The sequence below is a fragment of the Mobula birostris genome, chromosome 3, assembly GCF_030028105.1.
Source record: "Mobula birostris isolate sMobBir1 chromosome 3, sMobBir1.hap1, whole genome shotgun sequence".
Taxonomy (NCBI): Eukaryota; Metazoa; Chordata; class Chondrichthyes; order Myliobatiformes; family Myliobatidae; genus Mobula; species Mobula birostris.
In genome coordinates, this window is record NC_092372.1 from 217,908,521 (window position 1) to 217,934,893 (window position 26,373).

Here is a 26,373-nt window from a genome sequence, read left to right on the forward strand (position 1 = left end):
CAAGGGCAATCCACCGCCACTCCACCCTGCCAGCTGTTGCTAATTTCCACATGGAGGATTTTGAGGAGAGGGCTCCGAGTTCATCACCCTTACGCCCTGAATGCTTCTTCAGATATGTTGATGACACCTTGGTAGTGTGGCCTCATGGACTCCAGGCACTCCAACATTTCCACGATCATCTGAACAGCGTATACCCAAACATTCAATTTACGATGGAGATGGAGAAGAATGGATGGTAGCATCGGACATGGCATCTGTCAGAAACCCACTCACATGGACTTATACCTCAACAATAACAGACACCATCACACCACCCAACGTAGAGCAGTTCTTTCTCCTTTGATTAACCGTGACAAAACTATTTCAGACCCGGGCAGTCTCCACAAAGAAATAAGATGATTATGTGTGAAATTCCTACAGAATGTCTTCAAAGTGAAGGAAGTTAATCAGGCCCTTAGAAGGGCCAACGGAGAAACCAGGAAACCTAACAAGGGGAACCTGTCACTACCGCCTGTCTTCCCTACATTTCCATGATTTCTGGAAGGATCACCAGGATTCTAAAGAACTACCGGATTAATACCATCCACAAGCCCCTAAAAGAAGCTCAAATCACAGCTCATGCAGGTTAAAGATGACCTGGGACTCAGGACAGCTGGCGTTTACAGGACTCCCTGTGAATGTGGAGCAGTGTATATCAGCCAGACGGAACGCACAGTGGAAACCTGCATTAAGAAGCATTGGTCTATCCATTTGGGTTACCTGGAGAAATTGGTGGTAGCAGAATATTGCATTCGCAATAGCCCTAGGATTGACTTCAACAGTTCAAAACTAACCGTGCTGTGCCAGTGGTTTTTGGGACTGCCTGGTAAAAGAAGCCATTGGAATAAAACTAAAAGTAAAGAATTTTAACAAAGATGAATGTCTTGCTCCAAGAACTGGAATTTGATTGTAAACAAGGAGAGACAGCAGAAACCCGATTGGATGAGGACTAACCAATCAGGAGGAATGGGCAAAGGGGTACAAGTACCACTGGACTAGACATGCCCAGGCATTATCCCTGATGAAGATGGCAGTGTTTGCCATCGTAACTTTGGTTAAAATTGATACCTGTACCTGGCTGGAAGCCCGAGAATAGTCTATACCATTAACTTGGCCTCCACAGCCATCTGTGGCAATGAATTCCACAGATTCACTACCCGCTGGCTAAAGAAATTCGTCCTCATCTCCGTTCTAAATGCACATCCCTCTATTCTGAGGCTGTGCTGTCATGTTCTATACCCACCCACTATAGGAAATATCCTTCCCACATCCACTCTATCTAGGCCTTTCAGTATTCAATAGGTTTCAATGAGTTCTCCTTCATTTTTCTGAACTCCATCAAGTACAAGACCAGAACCATGAAATGCTCCTCATATGTTAACCCCTTCATTCCAAGAATCATCCTCATGAAGCTCCTCTGGGCCCAATGCTGTAAAAAAGCCTCAGCATTACACCTTTGCTCTTATGCTAAAGAAATTCCTCATTTCTATTCTAAAGGGGTGTCCTTGTATTGTGAGGCTGTGCCCTCGGTGAAAACATCCTCTCCATGTCCCATGTCTAGGCCTTCTGATATACAGTAAGTTTCAATAGGAAACAACTCCCCCACCCCCACCCCATCCCCATTCTTCTAAACTCCAGCAAATACAAAACAAGCCCAGAGCCACCAAACTCTCCTCATACATTAACCTTTTCGTTCCCAGCATAATTCTTGTAAACCTCCTCTGGACCTTCTCCAATGCCAGCACAAAGTCCCACTCAATACAGTCATCAAAACGGACGATCCAGCCACTTTTCCATTAGATGGGATCTTGCGTTAGAAATTCAGACCAGATTAAAAATGTAGTACTCATTAAAAATTTTAATGCTTTCAAAAAGACATTATTAACCCATCATTCAACATAAAACCATATATTATACTTTTGTCAAAAGAATACAATTATCTTTTGTCAACATTCACCTTCTCAGGAATTTCTTATTGCCAGTACAGTGTGTCATTTATGTACAGATTATATGAAAAGCAACACCCGTCGACATAAACACACTTACAGATGTGGAAGTTAAACTAGGCCACAAACAGACTGAATGCTGGAGGTTTGACAAAAGGAGGTTCAGGTTGGCTTGTGGGAGTGAGCATCAGTGTTCAATCCATTGGCAACACTTTTATTTTAACAGGACTGGCCTCCTGGTCATTTGATCCTTCCTGCCATGATGGAAAGGTGCAACCGTGAAGCAGTGAAAACATTTTTGTGGCAACGTGAATACAAAGCTGGCGAAATGCTGATGTCATGCGAACATTTAGAGTCACGGTGTGGACTAGTAACCCAGCACATTTCATCTGGTAATTCAAACTGTCTACCAAAATTTGCACTACAAGAACTATTCAAAAAATTGAAGATGATCAAGCATTTTAGGGCTGTTCATTTAATACATGACTATTTAAATAAGCACCCATTAATTGGTATAATACCAATGCCATGAAACCTTTAGGAAAACAGAATTGACCTCTTGAAAGAAACCATGGTGAAGATACTATGCATCATCCCCTTTGGCAAGTTGCTCATTTAAGCTGCATCATTCTGACCTTGTTCGAGGTCTTTCAGCACCCTATAATTTACCTGTGTTCTTGATAAGAGATACAACAAATGGGGGCACCAGTGGGTTTGGAAAATCTAGAATTTGCAAACAGCAATCTTGACAGGAGAATCTTGGTTAAAAACTTCAAAGGTCTCTCAGCATCTTCGTAAAACAGAGCGACATTCGAGCTCTGCAGAGAGATTACTTTGACCCAAAATGAGTGTACATCTCACAGCAGTACAGATCGTCCACATCTAGTCTAAATTATTCCCCAGCAACGTGTAAACATGATTGTTTTATGTCTTAGTGTATTTAAAAAGCCCCATTTAAACAGTGACCATAACTTAAGTATCAGTCAGACAAAATAAGGTTCAGTGATTAAGGAAAAATAAACACTCCCACTTAAAAGAAAGCGCTACTTACAAAATATGTTGACAGGAAAATTACTGGCGTTGTAACCGGTTAGAACATTGGCTTCATCTGTATGTTCCTAGAAACTAGAAAAATTCTACCCACATGTAGAATTAACCATGCCCCTATCACAACTTTAATCAGTCAGTACCTTGTGCGTTACTAGGAAAAGCATTTCAAAAATCCTCAAACCCTTCATTAATTGGCACAAATATTAAGCAGCATCTGAAGTCACCTATTTAAAATGTAAGCTGATGCATTGTGCAAGGTTATGCTTCTGCAAAGTAGTATTTTGTGGAAAGAAACCGCAACACATTCTAAACATGACTTGTTTAGGTAATACAGAATTAACACTGTGGAAACTCTGTATATTATACTGTACTTTCAACAATTATTTCAATCAAAGTAGAAAGCTGTTTAGTCTTTGGCTTAAACGTGGCAGGACATAGCAAAGGAAGTGCCTTGGAAATAGCTAAAGAAACAACTGCTTTCAGTGATTACTGCTGGAATTTTCTTGTGGGAAGCTGTAAGAATTGGACATAACTATAGCACTAGCCAAGATCAGAGAGCCTCCTGACCACTGTGAGAAGACTGGCCAAAGTCCTAATTGCCTCAGTAAAGCAGAAAGTAAAAGAATGTAAAATTGTTATCCAAAAATCATAATGTTTGCATAGATATGAATTATCATAGTTGGGGAAAGAGTGCAAAATCAATTGTTTGCCTTTTTTAAAGCCTTAAGTAAGGCAACTAGTTAACACAATAGCTAGACTGTCCTTTAAGTCCAGTTATACGGAACTAGTATGTAAACACAGAAGAGGTTATTAATGTCCATTTCTCAATGTACTACTATGCCTGAGAATGAGACGGAATGGTTGTGTACCCAGGGAGTTAACTGGGTTTCACTGGTTCAGTAGTAAAGTGGAAGAATTATGTTTTTGCAATTTATTTAACCCAGAGACATTAAATACCTTCTATTGACAACAGTTTAACTTTGGGAAAAAGAAAAAAAATACCAGGATATGAAAGAAAAATCAATAAAGACAGGTAGCTGATACCGTGTTAAATTCTACACTCTTACACTTACTCTATATGCACCTCCAACTCAATCATCTCACTGGTACTCCACCCAACTCTCAACAAGCAACATTTTCTTCAAACAGTAACAACGTTCTGCTCTGAGCAAACTACCTACATTCAGCTTGAAGGACAGAGAATAAAATCGAGTGACTTAATAATCAAAGGGATCTGAAGTTCCCAATATATTCTGAAGTTCAGGAACTCTTCCGGTCTTTCTGCTCATAGCCACTGCCTCAAATTCTATCCAAAAATCTAACAGCAGTAATCCTATGTTGCCACGGTAGTGTTGCACTGAAGAAAAATATATTTAGAAGGCAAAAAAGAGCTTAAAATATATTTTCATTAGAAAAATTTTCCATTCCAATTCCATTCCCCTGACTGTAGCTTAAAAATGATTCTGAACAATTAAAAAATAAAATTAAGGTAACTTTTTTTAAGGAAAAGGGAGGCCTGTGGTCAGAAACAGAGATTTAGCAAACAGTTACAGTAACTTTCAGTGAAAGATTCCTCATTGCTTCTTGCACCTTGGAACAAGTAACTTCAGGCATCCCACACTATGACAGAAGCCATGAAATTGTCAGTGTTGTTTCCTTCAGACAAGGAGCAAAGATACAGGCCTAAATACATTTGCTTGCTTCATGTACAATAGTTACCAGTTTATACATTTAAAAGTAAACCCAGGTAAAGCAATTAGTCACCATAAAAGTCTAATGTGCTGCTGTGCATTGGTTGTGTAGTCTTCTCAACTCAACAATCCGTCTGTTTCATCTTTGGTCAATTGGGGATCGTGGGTGGTAGAATCTTCCTCTTGCAACGGCTGTTCCTTCTGATCCTCTGGTGAAGACTCTGTCTGGGCAGTATCTGGTGACATCTCAGCAGAGGAAGGGGATGAAGTGGCAGTCATGTCCAAGAGATCCTGATCTGGTTCTCGTTCCAGTGAGGAAGCAGCAGCAGGGGGCGCTGAACTACCAGAGGTCTGACCTTCGGGAGTCACTGCACCACCTTGGTCTACATTAGAAACAAAGCAATAACAAATTCACTGTCAGTCAATCAGATACATTCACTGTCAATTATTGCAACACATCTTCCCCACAATGGATTGGTTTAAGAGCAACGAGAGCAGTTTATGTCTATTCAGTCATAACCACTGGCAGCATAATGCAAGTTGACAAACTGAGGAGGTAGGGAATTAAGTTCATAGGCAAAGCAACTAAAGCATGGACTAGATGGGCCAAATGGCCTGTTTCTGTGCTGTAGCACCATGTGACACTTAACTGGGATCTCATCTCAAATTTAAAATATTGTTTAGGAAACATAATCAACATATTTAACCAATTGTTTTGTAGTTTATCAGACCATGAAACATTTTTATCAAAATAGCATTCATGGATTCACACACACAATTTAGGAACAATTTCTCCCCCTCCGCATCAGATTTATGAACAGTTCATGAATACCTTTTCTGCACTTCTAATACACTTTCTTACTGTAACATTAAAAAAAATTGTACTCTAACTGCAAAACAACAAATTTCATGACTCAGTGATAATACACCTGATTCTGACACACACATATACACTCCACAAATAAAGGCTATGCTTGGGATTAGCAGGAAGACAAAGTCAGCTTTGACTGTTGTAATGTTTCTGGTGTTGGAGTGTACAATCTGGCAAAGTTCAAAGTTCACTGTAAATTCATTACCAAAGTCTGCTTATGTCTCCATATACTACCCTGAGATCCACTTTCTTGCAAGCATTCACAGAAGAACAAAGAAACCAAACAGAATCACTGACAAACTGCACACAAAGAATGTGGCAAAAGACAAATGGCAAATACAAAAAAAAAAACCAAATAAATAGTAAATAAATAATACTGAGAACATGAGTTGTAGAGACCTTGAAAGTGAGTCCATAGGTTGAGGAATCAGTTCAGCGTTGAGGTGAGTGAAGTTACCCACACTGGTTCAGGAGCCTAATCGTTGAAGGGTAGTAAATGTTCCTAAACCTGGTTGTGTGGGACCTAAGACAACTAAAGCTGGCTATTGGTTACACTTACCAGAGTGGAGGTCAAGTTCTTCATTGGTGAGAAAGCCATCCGTTCCTGTATTGCTTTCTGTTGTTGCATTAAAGGTGGATGAGGAAGAAGAGGACAGTGACGCGTTCAATATTTTGGTTAGGTCATGAGTCACGGGGACATCGACAGAAGCAGGCGGAAAACCTGTTCAAGAGTACAAGTGACAGATTAAACCATGACCCATTATCTACATTTCTGGGCGCCTCTATACATTACAACATGACCACAGCCATCTAATTTCTTTAACAGTCTATCAACGAAACAGTACAACAATCAGCAAAGAGAATGGTATTAAAGAAAACGTTCATTATGTCTTCAAGGTCAGGCGGCTGCAAGTTGCAAAACAAAATCAACAACAATACCCTTTCCCCCCATGCTAATGCTGTACACCCACATTAGGCCGTTATCCCTCTATACCTATCCTACGTTAGGCTATCTTTAAAGAGAGTGAACCCTCACAAGGCAGAAGGTCCCGATGGAGTACCTGGTAAGGCTCTGAAAACCTGCACCAACCAACTGGCGGGAGCATTCAAGGACATTTTCAACCTCTCACTGTTACGGGTGGAAGTTCAAAAAGGCAACAATTATACCAGTGCCAAAGAAGAACAACGTGAGCTACCTTAATGACTATCGCCCAGTAGCACTCACATCTACAGTAATGAAATGCTTTGAGGTGGGTCATGACTAGACTGAACTCCTGCCTCAGCAAGGACTTGGACCCATTGCAATTTGCCTATCGCCACAATAGGTCAACAGCAGATGCAATTTCAATGGCTCTCCACACGGCTTTAGACCACCTGGACAACACAAACACTTACATCAGGATGCTGTTCATCGACTATAACTCAGCATTTAATACCATCATTCCCACAATCCTGATTGAGAAGTTACAGAACCTGGGCCTCTGTACCTTCCTCTGCAATTAGATCCTCAATTTCCTAACTGGAAGACCACAATCTGTGTGGATTGGTGATAACATCTCCTCTTCGCTGATGATCAACACTGGTGTACCTCAGGGATGTGTACTTAGCCCACTGCTCTACTCTCCATAGTCCCTTAACTGTGTGGCTAGGCATAGCTCAAATACCATCTATAAATATACCATTGTTGGTAGAATCTCAGATGGTGACAAGAGGGCGTACAGGAGTGAGTTATGCCAACTAGTGGAGTGGTGTTGCAGCAACAACCTGGCACTCAGCACTAGTAAGACGAAAGAGCTGATTATGGACTTCAGGAAGGGTAAGACGAAGGAGCACATAGAGGGATCAAAAGTGGAGAGAGTGAACAGCTTCAGGTTCCTGGGTGTCAAGATCTCTGAGGAACTAACCTGGTCCCAACATATTGATGCAATTATAAGGAAGTCATGACAGTGACTATACTTCATTAGGAGCTTGTAGAGATTTGGTACGTCAACAAATACACTTAAAAATTTCTATAAATATACAGTGGAGAGCATTCTGACAGGCTGCATCACTGTTTGGTATGGGTGGTGGGGGGGGGGGGGCTACTGCACAGAACCGAAAGAAGTGCAGAAGGTTGTAAATTTAGTCAGCTCCACCTTGAGTACTAGCCTACAAAGTACCCAGGACATCTTCAAGGAGCAGTGTCTCAGAAAGGCAGCATCAATTATTAAGGACCTCCAACATCCAGGGCATGCCCTTTTCTCACTGTTACCATCAGGTGGGAGGTACAGAAGCCTGAAAGCACACACTCAGCGATTCAGGAACAGCTTCTTCCCCTCTGCCATCCTAAATGGACATTGAATCCTTGAACATTACCTCACTTTTTAATATATATTATTTGTCTTTTGCATGATTTTTAATTCTATTCAATATATGCATACTGTAATTGATTTATTATTTTATTATTTATCTCCCCCCCCACCCCTATATTATGTATTACATAATATAATTACATAATATTACTTAGCTGCTGCTAAGTTAACAAATTTCATGACACATGCTGGTTATATTAATCAAAGTATTGAGTATAAGAGCTGGAATGTTATGATGAGGTTGTATAAGGCATTGGTGAGGCCGAATCTGGAGTATTGTGTTCAGTTTTGGTCACCAAATTACAAGAAGGATATAAATAAGGTTGAAAGAGTGCAGAGAAGGTTTACAAGGATGTTGCCGGGACTTGAGAAACTCAGTTACAGAGAAAGGTTGAATAGGTTAAGACTTCATTCCCTGGAGCGTAGAAGAATGAGGGGAGATTTGATAGAGGTATATAAAATTATGATGGGTATAGATAGAGTGAATGCAAGCAGGCTTTTTCCACTGAGGCAAGGGGAGAAAAAACCAGAGGACATGGGTTAAGGGTGAGGGGGGAAAAGTTTAAAGGGAACATTAGGGGGGGCTTCTTCACACAGAGAGTGGTGGGAGTATGGAATGAGCTGCCAAACGAGGTGGTAAATGCGGGTTCTTTTTTAACATTTAAGAATAAATTGGACAGCTACATGGATGGGAGGTGTATGGAGGGATATGGTCCATGTGCAGGTCAGTGGGACTAGGCAGGAAATGGTTCGGCACAGCCAAGAAGGGCCAAAAGGCCTGTTTCTGTGCTGTAGTTTCTATGGTTTCTATGGTTCTATAATAAACCTGATTCTGATTCAAATGCCTTTCACACATTGTATTTGTATCTGTCTCCATGACTCCCCCGGCAACATGTTCTTGATAACCACCACCACCTGTGAAATGCCTACCTCCAGAACCTCCTGTATATACTCACTTTATTAAGCACAGGAGTGGAACCTTGTGTGGTCGCCTGCTGCTGTAGCCCACCCACTTCAAGGTTCGAAGCGTGTGTTCAGAGATGCTCTTCTGAACACCACTGTTGTAACGTGTGGTTATTTGAGTTACTATCACCTTCCTGTCAGCTTGAACCAGTCCAGCCATTCTCCTCTGACCTTTCTCATTAACAAGGCAATTTTGCCCATAGAAGTACCATTCACTGGATGTGTATTGCTTTTCACACCATTCTCTGCAAACTCTAAAGATTGTTGTGCTTGAAAATCCTAGGAGATCAGCTGTTTCTGAGATACTCAAACCACCCTGTCTAGCACCAACAATCATTCCACTTAAATCACACCTCATTATATTTGGTCTGAACAGCAACTGAACCTCTGCAACATGCTCTTATGTATTGAGTTGCTGCCACATGATTGAATAATTATTTATTTGCATTAATGAGTAGATGCTCCTAATAAAGTGGCCACTGAGTGTATTTCTAACCCTCATCTCAAATCTGTGCCCAAAGTGATTCTTGTGGAATCTTTCAATTCAGGTTTGCTGAGTAGGACCTAATTTTTTTAATGAAGGGAGCTTCTGTGGATCTTCTGACATCAGTATCTTTGATTTCAAAGTGGAATTAAAATTATTCATTTACCTGGATCCATTACACGCTGTATTGGAGGAGGAAGGAGGGAGCTTTCCATTGTCAGTTCTGCCAGTCCCTGCTCCAGGCCTGAACTCTCAGCAGGTCTGTCAGTCGGTGTGCTGGGGGCTACCAATGGTGCCTAATAAATAAATAAACAAGTATTCTACTTTACTTTCAGCATGCTTGATGAAAACCATACTGCAAAAGACAATTCAAATTGGGTCACTTCATAACGCTGCTACTGTAAATCTCAATCTGAAATGTACTCCTGTTGGGGCCTCAAGGTCGCACACCAACAGGCTCGTTACTCTTTAACTATCTGTCCCCTGCACTGGCATGGATAACTTCATTCACTACCACTCTGGACTGATCCTACAGCATACAAACTCACTTTCAAAGACTCTTTACAACTCATGTTATCAGTATGATTTCTATTTGCACAGTTTGTCTTCTTTTGAATATGGGCTGCTTGTCAGTCTTTGTCTGTTTGTGTATCATTTCTTGTAAAATTTTATTCCATTTCTTTTTTTCCTGTAAATGCCTGAAAGGAAATGAGTATCAAGGTGGTATATAGTTAACATATATATACTACTTTGTTAATAAGTTTAAGAATGTATCTCACCATGAACAGGTTCTTGAGTTATCAGGTAATACAGGTGTCTCCCACTTTTCGAATGTTTGCTTTACAAAACCTCACTGTTACAAAAGACCTACATTGGTTACCTGTTTTCACTAACAGAAGGTGTTTTCACTGTTACGAAAAAAAGCAGCGCGCACTCCGAGCAGCCAAGCTTCTCCCCCCGAACTGCATTCTAGCCGGCATTGCTTAAACACGTGCTTGCAAGCAGCCGTTAGCAAGATGAGTTCTAAGTTATCAGAAAAGCCTAAAAGAGCTCATAAGGGTGTTACACTTAGCATAAAACTAGACATAATTAAGCATTTCGATCGTGGTGAACGAAGTAAGGACGAAGTGAGTTTGGCTTGTGGAAGTTGACGAAGATGATGTTGAAGAGTTTTTGGCATCCCATGACCAAGAACTGATAGATGAAGAGCTGATGCAATTGGAAGAGGAAAGGATAACAATCGAAACCGAATGCAGTAGCGAACGGACCGAAAGTGAAGTCATCCAGGAACTGAATGTGAAGAAACTGCGTGAGATTTTCACTGCAATGATAAAGTACGACTTTAATTTTGAAAGGGTACATTGGTTTAGGGTATATTTGCAAGATGGTTTGAGTGCTTACAAAGAACTGTATGATAGAAAAATGCGCGAGGCTAAGCAGTCAAGCATACTGCCATTTTTCAAGCCTTCCACATCAGCCACAGCAGATGACCAACCTCAACCTTCAATATCGAGGCAGGCAGACATAGAGGAAGATGACCTGCCTGCCCTGATGGAAACAGACGACGATGACAGTGTCCCACCACCCCAACCCCTGGGCCGCGGACCGATACATTGCTGTGGAGAATGCAGCGGTAGCTGGGACGCGCCCAACACATCTTTAAGAAAAAAGCCGAAATAAACATGCTAATTATTTAGGTGCCGCCCGGCACTTAAATGTCGGCCCAGGTCATAGACGACTGCCGATTGCGTTGCCTCTGATCTGGGTCGACATTTACATGCTGGGCAACACCTAATCAATTAGCTTGTTTATTTCGGCTTTTTTCTTAAAGATGTGCTGGATGCGTTCCGGCTACCGCTTCACCCCTGCATGCTTCGCAGATCGGTATCGGTTGGCGGCCTGGAGGTTGGGGTCCACTGCACCACCCCAGCCTCTGACGACTCAGCCTAACACACCATCATCAGTGTGCTCGCTGTCTTCCCGATTCCAGTAAGTGATACTACACTGTACATACATTATTCTACTTTATATAGGCTGTATATTTTTATGTGTTATTTGGTATGATTTGGCAGCTTCATAGCTTAAAGGTTACTGGAGAGAGTGTTTCTGCTGAGAGCGCTTGTGTGAGATTTTCGCTACGGAGAATAGTGTGGCAATGATTGTAGATACATTATTTCTACTTTATATAGGCTGTGTATTTATCATATCATTCCTGCTTTTACTATATGTTACTGTTATTTTAGGTTTTATGTGTTATTTGGCATGATCTGTTAGGTTATTTTTGGGTTTGCAAACGCTCACAAATTTTTCACACATAAATAAATGGTAATTGCTTCTTCGCCTTACGACATTCCAGCTTACAAACCGTTTCATAGGAACGCTCTACCTTCGGATGTGGGGGAAACCTGTATAGCTAACACTGACCACAAAATACAAGTTTGGCAATTACGTCATGTCTGCCCTTCTCTCCTTAGATGCTAAACCCATTCAGCATTTCTAGCAACACACACAAAATGCTGGACGAACTCAGCAGATCAGGCAGCGTCTATGGAAATGGATAAACATCGATCTGTTGGGCTGAGACCCTTCATCAGGACTGGAAAGATGCCAGAATAAGAGGGTGGGGAGGAGGGGATGAGGGATAGATAGAAGGTGATAGGTGAAGCCAGGTGGGAGGGAAAGGTAATGGGCTGGAAATGAAGGAATCTGATAAGAGAGGGGAGTGGGCCATAGGAGAAAGGGAAGGAGATGATAGGCAGGTGAGAAGAGGCCAGAGTGGGGAATAGAAGAGGGGAGGGGGAGATAATTGTTTTCAAACTGGAAGGAGAAATTGATATTCATGCCATCAGGTTGGAGGCTACCCAGACAGAATAGAAGGTGCTGCTCCTCCACCCCGAGAAGGCCACGTGCCTGATGTCTGCTGAGTAGTGAGATGGATCTGGTCCCCAGTATCAGAGTGTTAGGAATAGGATAAACAGGATTGGTTATTGTAGCAACATGGTGGGCTTCAGTGAACCCCTCCTAACAGATATGCCCGTGACGGCACAATGACCCCAGCTCTTCACATGGTCAAATACCGTTCCTGCAGTCCGTCCAAACTTGCATGGAGAATGGTAACCTGGGAGGCTATTGAAGAACAAGATCTGATGAGAACACGGCCCAGCAAAAGTCAAAGCCGTCAATAGAGGAGCAGATGGTCAAGAGGATGTGAGGGGTTTTGCTAAAATTTACAATCTGAGTATAAACTGGGTCTGGTTTATAAACACAAATGATTCTATTTAAATCTAATAAAAATCTGTTTAGTTTTCAACTCTCTTAATCTTGCAGTTTAAATCACAGTGATATATAGTGGGAGACCGTACCCTCCAGGTAGTTGTTGGGTAATGAGCTAGACCTTGTTGATGGAAATTAGGTCACTCGAGAGCCTTGGTACCTGGGAAAGCAAGTCACTGACAGCTAAAATGCATCACATGTCTTTAGCACAGTCACTTTCAAGTATGGAATCCATGGGGCATAGAATTTGGTGAGCAAGGGACTCCAATGAGATTGAGGTGAAAATGAAGAGTTGAATAACTGAATAAATTAAATAAAGAGATTATTTTAATTCATGCATGGCAGAGCAAGAGATGTGTTATAGATGGAATACTTGGGAGGTGACAGAAACTACTAAGATCCATGGTGAAAGCAGCTCCAATCAACGAATTTCAGGTCAGAGACAGAAATCCGGACACTGCATTGTATCAAGGAACAGGTAAGTTATCTGGATACTACAAAGAAGGCACACCCTTTACACTAATGATTTTGTCAGGTAAGAGAGTATGACTAAGAGTGAGGCAGGTTTGAGGATTCAGAAGGTCATGTCACAAAGGGCCTTGTACCTTGTGCTTGCCCAAGTTACAAAGCACTTGCAGCTTGTTGGGATTAATTTCCCCAAGTAGGGGTTTCAAACCAACAGGTTTCCATAGGTACATTTAATGTCAGAGAAATGTACACAATATACATCCTGAAATTCTTTTTCTTCGCAAACATCCAAAAAAAACGGAACAGTGCCTCAAAGAATGAATGACTGTTAAATGTTAGAGCCCCAAAAGCCAGAATCTCAATATAAAGATCAGTTTTCAGGACAGAGAAGAAATTTCTTCACCTTCTGGGCAGTTAATTCTTTGCAGCTCCCTAACAGGGCTGTGCAGGCTCAAACACTGAATGTATTTAAGACAAAGCTATACGTTTTAAATTTCAAGGGAATTGGCTATGATGTTGACCAGTGTAACAGGCATCAGGTGTTGATTACCTACCCAACTTTCATTTAAGAATATGCATCTATTAATAAGTTGATATTATGTTTATTTATTTATTTAGAGATACTGCGTTGAACACCCTCTTCTGCTTAATGAGCCTGCAACATCCAGCAGCCCACCTATTTAACACTAGCCTAGTCACAGGACAATTCACAGTGACCAACTAACCTACTTACTGGCACATCTTTGGACAGTGCGAGAAACTGGAGCACCTGGAGAAAACACGCACGGTGACGGTAAGGATGTGCCAACCAGATCTGAACTCCGAACTGTGACGCCCTGAGCTGTAACAGCATTGCACTGCTATGCTACCATGGCACCTGTGGTGAGCTATAATCACTCGGTAAGGTTACATAATACGGCCCAATGTGTAAGGTTTTAAAAACAAGCACAGGGGACTGTATTGTCTCCCTTCCTGTTTACCCTGTATACCTCAGACTTTAGGTACAACAATGAGTCATGCCATCTGCAGAAATTCTTTGATGACTCAGTAATAGTTGGGTGTATAATGGGAGGATGGGAGGATGAATACAGGGCCCTGATAGGGGACTTTGTCAAATGGTGCAAGATAAATATCTGCAGCTCAGCATCAGTAAGACAAAGGAGATGGTGATGGACTTTAGGAAAATTAAGCCTGCACTGCTCCTCTACTGTTTATGGTGAGGACTGACAAGTACCTGTGGATGCACCTGTCTGACAGACTTGAGTAGAGCACCAACACAGAGACTGTGGACAAGAAGGGCCAGAGTCACCTCTACTTCCGGAAGAGACAGGTCCTTTGGAGTATGCAGGCCTCTCTTTCACATGTTCTACATGTCTTTTGTCACCAGTACAATCTTCTATGTGGTGGTGTCCTATGGCAATGGCATCAACACGGGCAATGCCAACAGGCTCAATAAACTGATTAGAAAGGCTGGCTCTGTTATAGGAGTCAAACTGGTCATACTGGAGGCTATCAAATCACAAACAAGAGAGAATCTGCAGATGCTGGAAATTCAAGCAATACACACAAAATGCTGGAGGAACTCCACAGGCCAGGCAGCGTCTATGGAAAAAGAACAGTCGACGTTTCGGACCGAGACCCTTCAGCAGGATTGGAAAAAAAGACGAGGAGTAGATTTCAAATCTACTCATCTTTTTCTCCAGTCCTGCCGAAGTGTCTCGGCCCGAAACGCCGACTGTACTTTATTCCATAGATGCTGTCTGGCCTGCGGAGTTCCTCCAGCACTTTGTACTGGAGGCTGTGGTAGACCAAAGGACCCTATGGAAAACCCTGGCAATTCTGGACAATGTTTCTCACCCTCTGCATGCCATCTTGGCTAAACAGAGGCAACTGCACTGCTCCAAAGAGTGTCATATGAGGTCATTCTTACCCTCAGCCATTAGGGCTCAACTTATAGCTGGGGAAGTGATGACCAGCCCCTCCCCTCTCTTGTTGGACTGTTTGAAGTAATTTATTTTTTATTCTTTCTTACTTCTCTTCTAATATTTGTATATTTGTATATCTGTGCACTTGTAATGCTACTGTGATACTGTAATTTCCTTTGGGATTGATAAAGTATCTATTTGCCTTGTTAAGATCAGCAAACTATTTTCATTGTAATGATTTGGAGTCATTCAAACTTACAGCTCCCCCAACTGTTTTCAATTTGTTACTGCAAGAAGTTCAGAGATTGATGGTTATACTTAATATCCACAGCCTGCATTTACAGATAGTGAAACATCCACAGGAGCGTCAGCACTATGGAAGTGTTAGTAACCAGAAAGAGAAGGAACCAAGGAGCTGATTATTGACCTTCAGAGGAGGAAACTGGAGGTCCATGTGTCAGTCCTCATGGGGGAATCAGAGATGGAGAGGTTTAAATTCAGAAGTAGTTTAAATCTTCCAGCATCTGCATATTTTTTTTTCTCTTGTTCGTGAGGTTTAAATTCATTTCAGAGGACCTGTCCTGGGTACAGCACGTACTTTCCAACCATCTTCACCTTGCACTTTATTCATTTTCACTTTGGTGTTATCATTTTCAGAGGATCTATCCTGGGTCCACATGCAACTGCTATTACAAAGAAAGCATGGCCGCAGCTCTTCTTCCTTAGAAGTCTGTGAGGATTTGGCATGACATCAAAAACTTTGACAAACTTCTACAGATGTACAGAGAGTATGTTGACTGGTTGCATCACAGCCTGGTGTGGAAACACCAATGCTCTTGAACGGAAGGAAAGTCCTACTAAAAGTAGTGGACACAGCCTAGTCCACTGCAGGTAAAGCCCTCCCCCCACCACTGAGCACATCTACAGACAGTGCTGTCACAGGACCCCCGCCACCCAGGTCATGCTCACTTCTCACTGCTGCCATCAGGAGCCTCAGGATCCACACTACCAAGCTCAGGAACAGTTATTACCCCTCAATCATCAGGCTCCTGACCCAGTGAAGATAACCACTCAACTTCACTCGCCCCATCACTGAACTGTTCCCACAACTTTCAAGGACTCATTGTCTCATTTCCTCAATATTTATTGATTATTTATTAATTTTATTTTGTATTTACACAGTTTGTTGCCTTTTGCACACTGGTTGTTTCTTTGTCCCGTTGAGTGCAGTCTTTCACTGATTCTACTGTTTCTTGGATTTACCGAATATGCCCATAAGAAAACAAATCTCAGTTGTACATGGTAACATATATGTACTTAGAGTTAAATTTACTTTATATTTTGTAAGTTAGGATACTGGATTGCTTCAAAGATGAGGGTGTTTGAGGATAAGGAAACCTGTAGAAATGTTCAAGGGGGATTTTTCAGAACTTACAGCTTTGGTAGGTGAAGGCTCTGTAGGTAATGTCAGAACAATTAAACTGAGATTCATATTGGACTTCAAAATTGGATGTGCAGAGAGATCCAAGGGATGCAGATTGCAGAAAATAGATAAACTAGACAATTTTCTTTTGGAAAGAGTGGAAGTTCTTAACTGAAATTTATTCCCATTATATAAAAGGGGCTTTATTGCTGCTGTTTTGTTATGACTGCTTGTGCTGTTCTGTGGAGCACTGTGGGCATGCTATTTTGGTGCTAGAACGTGCGGCGACAAGACTTGTAGGCTGCCCCCAGCACACCCTCAGTGTTTTGGATCTAAAGCAAACAATGCAGCTCAATGTATGTTTCAATATGTGTGAGTTAAATAAAAGGTATCTGACTCACAACACTAACTTCTTGACACTTTGAATGCAGAAGCAGAGCTGCATTAAAGGATATGCAGTTCAACCCTTAAACTTTCATCAAGAAGGCGGGAGGAGAAGATGGCGACGCGACGCAGTGTGCGCAGCCTCTCTGGTGAAATGATATCGTATTTGTTAAATAGGGTACCGTGCACAATTCTGATTTGATGGAGACAGCCGTAAGAAACACAGAGGAACATCTGGAGAAACTTCTGAAATGCCTGGTTCGCTGCCGCTGCTACTGTGTGATCAAGAATCTCCAGAGGGAAGGCCCCAAATCCTCGGCTTTGCCTGCTGCTGGCGGCCGGGGCTGGGGTCGAAGCGCTCAGCAGAGATGGTGCTCGGTGTCGGAGGGCTGGTCGGAGGCTCGAAGTTTTCGGACAACTCAGAGTCGGACTGTGGTTGGGCATGGCAGGGAGAGTTTTCTTCCTTCTCTCGTCTGAGTAAGATGTGAGACTTTCGAGAGACTTTGAACTTTTTTTACCGTGCCCATGGCCTGTTTTTCATCAAGTTATGGTATTGTTGCACTGTTGTAACTATATATTATAATATGTGGTTTTTGTCAGTTTTTCAGTCTTGGTCTGTCCTGTGTTTCTGTGATATCACACCAGAGGAATATTGTATCATTTCTTAATGCATGCATTACTAAATGACAATAAAAGAGGACTGCGTGTCCTCATAATCTAATCTAACCTAATCTCAAGAATAAACACTGTAGAAGGTAAGATATTGATAATACTAAATATACAACTGGAGACAAGAGTGTGATGGCATGAAATCCAGAGGAGATTGACCTATCTGGGATGACAAATCAGAAACACAAGAGATTCTGCAGATCAATGTTCCCTCCAAGGTGTGCATGCACACACATCTTTTGCTACTAACGCACAAAGGAATTTAAACTGCGCACAAAGGTTGTCACCGTCTACCTCGTTGGCATGTTAAGTATATTTCAAGATCATACACAATCACATTTCCTTTTCCAGTTTCAGATGTGGACAGTGCTGACAACATGGAGTCTGCAGATTTTAGAACTGGCTTATTTATACTGTTTTTATTGAAGAAATTATTCAGTGTGCACGTTGTAGTCACTGGGCAAAAAATTGCACAGCATGAGATTTTTGCGTACACTAGTCATGACAAACTAGAGGGAACATTGGTGCAGATGCTGGAAATCTTGAGCAACACACATAAAATGCTGGAGAAACTCAGCAAGATGAAGGATCTTGGCCTGAAACGTCGACTGTTTATTCCCCTCCATACATGCTGCCTGACTTGCTAAGTTCCCCCAGCACTTTGTGTGTGTTGTCCTGGATGGTATGCTTCAGCTATGGGGAGAGACTGGAAGGCTGGGTTGTTTTATTTTGAGGAGAAAAAGTTGAGAGAGGGCCTTATTGGGACAATTCTGTGATAGACAGAAAGGACTTGGGAGTATTGCATGCAGTTTGGTCACTTCATTATAGGAGAGGTGCGGAGAGGAGCGGAGAGGATGCTGAAAGTGTTAACCAGGATGCTGCCTGGATTCAAGAGTATGAGCTATAAAGAAAGATTGGACACACTATGGCTGTACTCCCCTGAGTGTCAGAGGCTGTGGGGAGACCTGACAGAGGTTTACTTAAATTATGAAAAGCACAGATAGCATCTGTTAGAATCTTTTCCCCAGGCTAGTAATATCAAAATCTCAGGAGAGGACATGCTTGTAAAGATAGAGGTGGGTAGCTTAAAGGTATGCAAGGGGCATTTTTTTCATTACACAGGAAGGTGCTCACAGTAGGTCTCAGAATAGAGCACTGGGGACAATTGTTGAAGTAGGTAGTTTGATGGAGGTTAGGAGACTTTTAGACAGACACATGACTATGAAGGGTACGGAGCGATATGGATGATACACAGGAGGAGGACATTTCATGTAAATTAGCATCAAGACTGGCACAACACTCTGGGCCAAATGGTTCACCCAGTGCTGTACTGTTCTATGTTCTATGATAGCAAAAAACATTTCTACTTGGCAGAGATTTCAGTAAGCAAAGAGCATACAGTTAGGGTAAGTACGTAAGAGATTAGGGAGGAGATTTGTGGAAAAGAGTGGCTGAAATCCATCATGTCAGAGGGATGACAGGCACAGGTACTTCCACAATATTTAAGAAGTATTTAGATGGACATCTAAACACTATGGCATAGGCTATGGGCCAAATGTCAAAAAATGGAATTAGTATAGCTAGTTACCTGGCTAGCACAGATATGATGGACTGAAGAGCATGTCTCTATGGGTTTATAGGCAAGTATGACAATTGCATAGAGAGTTTCTGTAAGACCGAGGTCAGTGTCGTGCACAAACCAGCAGCTACCCACCTCTGTGTATCCATTCTCTGGACTCTCAGGTACAGCACTTGCCACAGGGGGTGCTGGAATCTCTATCTTCTTCTCTGGCACAACAGGTTGGGAGGGGATTCTGTGCAAATAACCGTATCCAATGCCACAACCCAAACTGAAATAGAATAAAGCACAAGGCGAAACTTAAAATTTTTTGGAAGTAAAGCTCTTTTGAAGCATTATTAATCTGCAACACTAACTCCATCTCCACCACTGCTGGGCTGCCAGATCTGTTCAACATTTCTGTTTCTACCAATGAACAAACATTTTACTATGCATGCTTAAAAAAGTTACTAGAATTGGTGGTTGAAATTGTTTTGAAAATTTTATTTGAGAAGGTTCAGTAGATCAAACAACTTTTGTACTGAGGAAAAGTAAACAAATGCTTATCCCAAACAAGAGAAAATCTGCAGATGCTGGAAATCCAAACAACACACACAAAATGCTAGAGGAATTCAGCAGACCAGACAGCATCTATGGAAAAAAATACAGCCCACGTTTCAGGTAAAGACCCTTCGCAGGACTGGAGAAAAAGAGCTGAGGAGTATATTTAAAAGGTGGAGGAAGGGGAGAGAGAAACACAAGGTGATAGGTGGAACCAGGAGGGTTTCAATGATATACAGGAGGCCACACCCTACCAGAGATAGGGTTCCTCTTGTCCTCACCTACCACTGCACTGGCCACACTTCACCTGTGAGTCTGTTGGGCTCACTGTATGTGTCCAGTGCTCCCAATGCAGCGTCCTGTGTATTGGTGAGACCCGATGCAGATTGGGAGACCGCTTCACTGAGCACCTATGCTCTGTCTGCCAGAAGAAGTGGGATTTCCCGGTGGCCACCCATTTTAATTCCATTTCCCATTCCCGTTCTGATATGTCAATCCACGGCCTCCTCTACTGTCGTGATGAGGCCATACTCAGGTTGCCTCATTCCGGCTGGGTAGCCTCCAACCTGATGGCATGAACATTGATTTCTTGAACTTTCGATAATGCTTCCCTCCCTCCACCATTCCCCACCCCCTTTTCCCTCTCTCACCTCATCTCCTTGCCTGCCCATCACCTCCCCCTTTTCTTTCTCCCATGGTCTTCCGTCCTCTCCTATCAGATTCCCCCTTCTCCAGCCCAGTATCTCTTTCACCAATCAACTTACCAGCTCTTTACTTTATCCCTTTCCCTCCCGGTTTCACCTATCACCTTGTGTTTCTCTCTCCCCTTCCTCAACCTTCTAAATGAACTCAGCTTTTTTTCTCCAGTCCTACCGAAGGGTCTCAGCCCGAAACGTCGACTGTAGTTTTCTTCCATAGATGCTGCCTGGCCTGCTGAGTTCCTCCAGCATTTTGTGTGAGGCGCTCACCCCACTCACTGCTGAAATCACAGTCTAAACAGCCACTAATACGACTGAGAAAATTTAAGTGGAAGCAACAAATTTAACACGACTGCTGAGAGTCTAACTGCCTCTGATGCATAGCTGCTGGGAAGTTAACACACAGAAAATGCTGGAGGAACTCAGCAATTCAGGCAGACTCTATGGAAAGAAATAAAGTTGATGTTTCAGGCCAAGACCCTTCAACAGGACTCTGGAAGGTTTATCTCTTGCCATTGATAGGATTTAATTAATCACTTTTATTAGCTGCACAAAAATTTCTGTAAACTACTTATGTTATTTAGAGATAAAATAACATGCCCTTCCAGTCCAACGCTGTCCAAATACACCCACATGACCAATTAACCAACTAACCCATACATCTTTGGAATGTAGGAGGTAAACGGAGCACCCAGAGGTCACAGGGAGAATGTACAAACTCCTTACAGAGAGAGGTGGAATTGAAGCCAGGTTGCTGGCACTGTAATAGCATTACACTAACCACTATTTCTGCTGCTATGGTCTAATATTGCAATGGCTTAAGGCACAAAACTGCATTTACTGGAGTGGGGTGAGAAACTAAAAAAAAAACACCATTCGTCATTTTTAAAAAATCTCTCAAGCTTTTCTTCCTGCCTGATAGCAAAGGAGGGAGCAAACACACTTGGAAAATGTTCAATAGTTAATAAAATTCCATGATTGTGTGGTCTCCACACCAAACAGATTATAAATTATAACAAATACCACATACCTTCCTTCTCCTCCCCAAGCACCATTGGGCGTAACTATAACGTCTCTGGTGGTATCTGTCTCACTATTATAAACCAGCAGTTTCAGGGATTTTCCTTCAAATGCCTCAACCAGGTTGAAAAAATCTTCAGACTGGGTAAAAAAGATTGGTTGATTTAGACACGACTGAATCAATTCCCTCTCACCATGACATTATCCACACAATGACTAACTTATAAAAAGGCAAATATCTGTGATATTTCAGTCAGATGGACGTAATGGCCAGGGTGAAGCTGACATATAAAATGTTTAATTTTACAGGAATCTGTCATTACTAAATTCATTGTCCATATTAAATGCCAGAGAAGGCAGTGGTGAGGAAGAGTTCCTTCAAACTACGTTGGTCCATGTAGTGTATGTAGGTTTACAATTCTGCTTTGTAGAAAGGTCCAAAACTTCAAACAGTTAAATAATTTCTGACATTACACAGAATATAGAAATGTATAGTACAGTATAGGCCCTTCAGCCCACTGTGAAAGACACTAGCAGTGTGCCAGAGGTCCGTGAGTGTCAAGGAGCAGGTGTGAGTGCCATTGCTATTACAAAGGAAAAAGTGCTAGGCAATCTCAAAGGTCTTAAGGTGTACAAGTCACCTGGACCAGATGGATGACATCCCAGAGTCCTGAGAGAGGTTGCTGAAGAGATAGCAGATGCATTGGTCATGATCTGTTCAAGAATTGTTTGATTCTGGCATGGTCCCAGAGGACTGGAAGACTGCAAATGTCACTCCACTCTTTTAGAAGGCAAAAGAAAATAAATTATGGGCCAGTTAGCCTAACCTCAGTGCTTGGGAAAGTGTTGGAGTCTATTATCAAGGATGAGATTTCGAGGTACTTGGAGACTAATGATAAGTCAAAGCCAGCATGGTTTCTGTAAAGGGAAATCTAGCCTGAAAAATCTGTTAAGAATTCTTCGAGGAAGTAACAAGCAGGGTGGACAAAGGAGAGACAGTAGGAGTCAGTTACTTGGATTTTCAGAAGATGTTTGATTAGGTGCCACACATGAGGCTACTTAACAAGATAAAATCCTACGGCATTACAAGAAAGATACTGACATGGATAGAGGAATGGCTGACAGGCAGGAGGCAGTGAGTGGGAATAAAAGGGGCCTTTTCCAGTTGGCTGCCAGAGACTAGTGGTGTTCCTCAGGGTGAGTATTGGGACCGCTACTTTTCACATTGTTTGTCAATGATTTGGATAATGGTTGGACAGTTTTGTGGCAAAGATTGCAGATGATATAAAGAGAGGTGGAGGGGCAGATAGTGCTGAGGAAGCAATGTGATTACAGCAGGACTTAGACAAATTGGAAGAATGGGCAAAAAAGTGGCAGATGGAATACAGTGTTGAGAAATGTATGATAATGAACTTTGGTAAAAGGAACAATAGTGTGGACTATTATCTAAATGGGGAGAAGGTTCAAACATCAGAAGTGCAGAGGGACTTAGGAGTCCTCGTGCAAGACTCTCAGAAGGTTAATTTATAGGGTGAATCTATGGTAAAGAAGGCAAATGCAATGTTGGCATTTATTTCAAGGGATATAGAATATTAAAGCAAAGAGATAATGCTGAGGCTTTATAAGTCTCTAGTCAGGCCACAATTGGAGCATTGTCAAGTTTTGGGCCCCATACCTCAGAAAGGATGTGCTGTCATTGGAGAGAGTCCAGGGGAGGTTCACAAGGATGATCCTGGGAATAAAGGGGTTAACATATGAGGACCATTTGACAGCTTTGACCCTGTAATCGCTGGAATTTAGAAGAATGCGGGGGGATCTCATTGAAACCTACTGAATGTTGAAAGGACCAGACAAAGTGGACGTGGAGAGGATGTTTCTTATGATGGGGGTACCCAGAACTAGAGGGCACAGCCTCAAAATTGAGGGGCGACCTTTTAGAACAGAGGTAAGGAGGATTTTTTTTAGCCAGAGAGTAGTGAATCTGTGAAATGCTCTGCTACAGACAAGTCCGTGGGTATATTTAAGATAGAAATTGATAATTTCCTATTTGGTCTGGGCATCAAAGGATAAGGTGAGAAGGCAGGTGTATGGGGTTGAATAGAATCTGGGATCAGCCATGATGGAATCAGCCATGCGTACTCAATGGGCTGAATGGCCTAATTCTGCTCCTATGTTTCATGGTATCTGCTTGTACCGTCATCCCTGGCAACGCTTTCCACGCACTCACCATCCTGTGTAAAAAAACTTTCTTCTGATATCCCCCCATATAGTGTAAAAGAATTACCTCTGACATTCCCCCCCACCATCCATTCAATCTATGCCTCTTATCTTGTACACCTCTATCAAGTCATCTCTCATCCTTCTTTGCTGCACAGAGAAAAGCCCTAGCTCTCTCAACCTGTCCTCTGAAGATGTGCTTTCTAATCCAGGAAGAATCCTGGTAAATCTCCTCTGCACCATCTCTAAAGCTATAATGAGGCAACCAGATCTGAACATAATATACCATGTGTAGTCTAACCAGAGTTTTAGAGACCTGCAACGTTACTTTGGGGCTCTTGAACTCAATCCCCTGACTAATGAAAGCCAACAAACCACACGTCTTCTTAACCACGCTATCACCTTGCACAGCAACACTGAGAGATCTATGGATATGAACCCCAAACTCTCTGTCCCTCCATACTGCTAACAATCACGCAATTCATCCTGTATTCTGCCTTCAAGTTCGACCTTCAAAAGTGAATAAATCGACACTTTTCTAATCTGCATCTTGTCAATATCCTGTTGTAACCTATGACTACTTTCTACACTATCCACAACTCCACCAACCTTTGTGTCATCTGAATCAGCTAAAGGACAATGCTGTTCTGCAGTTGCTCAGCCACCAAAGTTGTTGCTGGAGTTACCGCCATCGGAGATGGTGCTCTTTCCTTCCAGCTTCAGGCAAAACTAAATATCAGGTAACCAGATGCTAAGCAATTAAACCTGCAAACAGATGAAATGTAAATGCTTGCTGCTTATGATTAAATACCTTTACAAGTCTTCTAACTATTTGACTTCCTATAGATGTTATGGATTTATAGATGCTACATACACCGAGTGTACGTTTGTAGCCTCACACTGCTGTAGACCATCCATTTCACGATTTGTTGTGTTGTGCATTCAGAGATGCTCTTCTGCACATCACTGTTGTAATGCAGAGTTATTACTTCTGAGTTATTTCAAACAGTTTTTTGAGTTACTGACACCTTGAACCAGTCTGGTCATTCTCCTCTGACCTCTCCCATAATAAGACATTTTTGCCCACAGAACTGCCGCTCACTGGATGTTTTTTTTTGCTTTTTACACCATTCTCCAACTATAGAGATGGTTGTGTGTGAAAATCCCAGGAGATCAGCAGTTTCTGAGATACTCCAACCACCTTGTCTGGAACCAACAATCATTCCATGGTCATAGTCACTTAGATCACATTTCCTCCCCATTCTGATATCTGATCTGAACAACAACTGAACCTCTTGAACGTGTCAGCATGCTTTTATGCATTGAGTTGCTGCCATATGATTAGCTGATTAGATATTCACATTAATTAGGTGTACAGGTATACCTAATAAAGTGATCACTGAGTGTATAGTAAAGCTCCCTCAACTCTGACTCAATCACATTATTCATTTTTCATACAATATAGAAGAGCTCCAGCTATACTTAGTGAGAAGGGCAAAGAAAATGTATTGGAGAATACACCATTGGGAAAGATATCCAGGTAGGGAAAGTTTGAAGTATGACACAAAAAACATGGGGGGGGGGGTGTTAGAAAATTTGATGCATATTGGTTTTGTATGGTGGGAAGTAGATTGCAGCTGCTGACCAAAAAAGCTGAATTATTAGCAAAAAACATATGTTAGTGTACATAGTTCACAAACTTAAGTAAACAAGAGAGGTCTTATAGGGAAACAGTTTTGGCAAGCAATCCTCAGTTCCCATTCATGTCTGGATATCGAATTTAGATTGTCTGAAATTAAAAGGGCTATTAATGGTGCTGGTCAGATGTCACCTGGAAAAGACGATACCTATTACAATATGGTTACATGGCTATCGAATTCAAAACTTATGTTGGTTTTGAAATTCTTTAATACGATATGGCTGAAAGGACGACTTCCTGCTTCCTAGAAATTAGCGGTTGTTAGCTCTATACTGAAACCTGGTGAGGATCAATCAGATCCTTCCACTTACAGACATATTCGCTAACTTAACATATATGTAAGATAATAGAACAAATGGATAAAGCAAAGCTTATTTTGTGGAAAGTAGTGGAAACTTAGCTGTATACCAATCTGGATTTTGTAAAAGGAGCCCAAGCATTGAAATTATGTTGTGGTGCTATTAAATCATCCCTAATTTTGGCATTACTGGTAGAAAAGGATGAAGTACTGTACCTTTACATCTCCACAGGTTAGCAATGGTTTATTGGGTTAACGTTAGAAGACAAAGTTGGTCATCCAATATTGGCAACATTAGTGTTGAAACCACTGCATTTATAAGGTCTTCACTTTTGGGTGGATGGAAATGAATGGGCACAAAATCTTGGGTTGTTTAATGTGTATTATAATCCCATTGTATCCACTTCTGTCTCTTCTCCATGGTTTTTCTCTTTGCTTGTGGGATTTGGGTCTTCAGGAAACAATCAAGACAAGGAGTGATTGTTTATCAGTGGCCCAGAAAGCTCAGCAATATAGGCAAGGCAGATATTATGGATTCTTACATATCTACACAGATGGTGCAAAAAATCCAGTGACAGGTCATTCAGGTGTTTCTGTTTATATTCCAAAGTTTCTGGTGACTATTAAGATTATCAGACAAAGTATCAGTATTCACACCTGAGATGGTTGCTAACATTTTAGATTTGGAATGGGTTAAAGAAGCAGGGACTGATTACATTCTTCTGTGCTCTGATTTGTTCTCCATCTTGACATATATTAAAATAGGTATTTCAAATTTTTCTTGA

General features: G+C 41.8%; 1 protein-coding gene across 1 annotated transcript in view; it reads right to left on the reverse strand.

Annotated features, from left to right (window-relative positions):
* Positions 1-1,886: 1,886 nt before the first annotated feature.
* The window catches only part of gorasp1b (golgi reassembly stacking protein 1b), a 63,028-nt gene continuing 38,541 nt past the window's right edge, over positions 1,887-26,373 (reverse strand). Inside the window, exons 5-9 of the mRNA XM_072252075.1 lie at positions 21,385-21,515; positions 19,252-19,387; positions 9,562-9,691; positions 6,157-6,318; positions 1,887-5,109 (exon numbers count right to left, since the gene is read on the reverse strand). Coding sequence (XP_072108176.1) covers positions 4,844-5,109; positions 6,157-6,318; positions 9,562-9,691; positions 19,252-19,387; positions 21,385-21,515 — 825 coding nt within the window. The 3' untranslated portion in view covers positions 1,887-4,843. The remainder of the gene's footprint in view (positions 5,110-6,156; positions 6,319-9,561; positions 9,692-19,251; positions 19,388-21,384; positions 21,516-26,373) is intronic.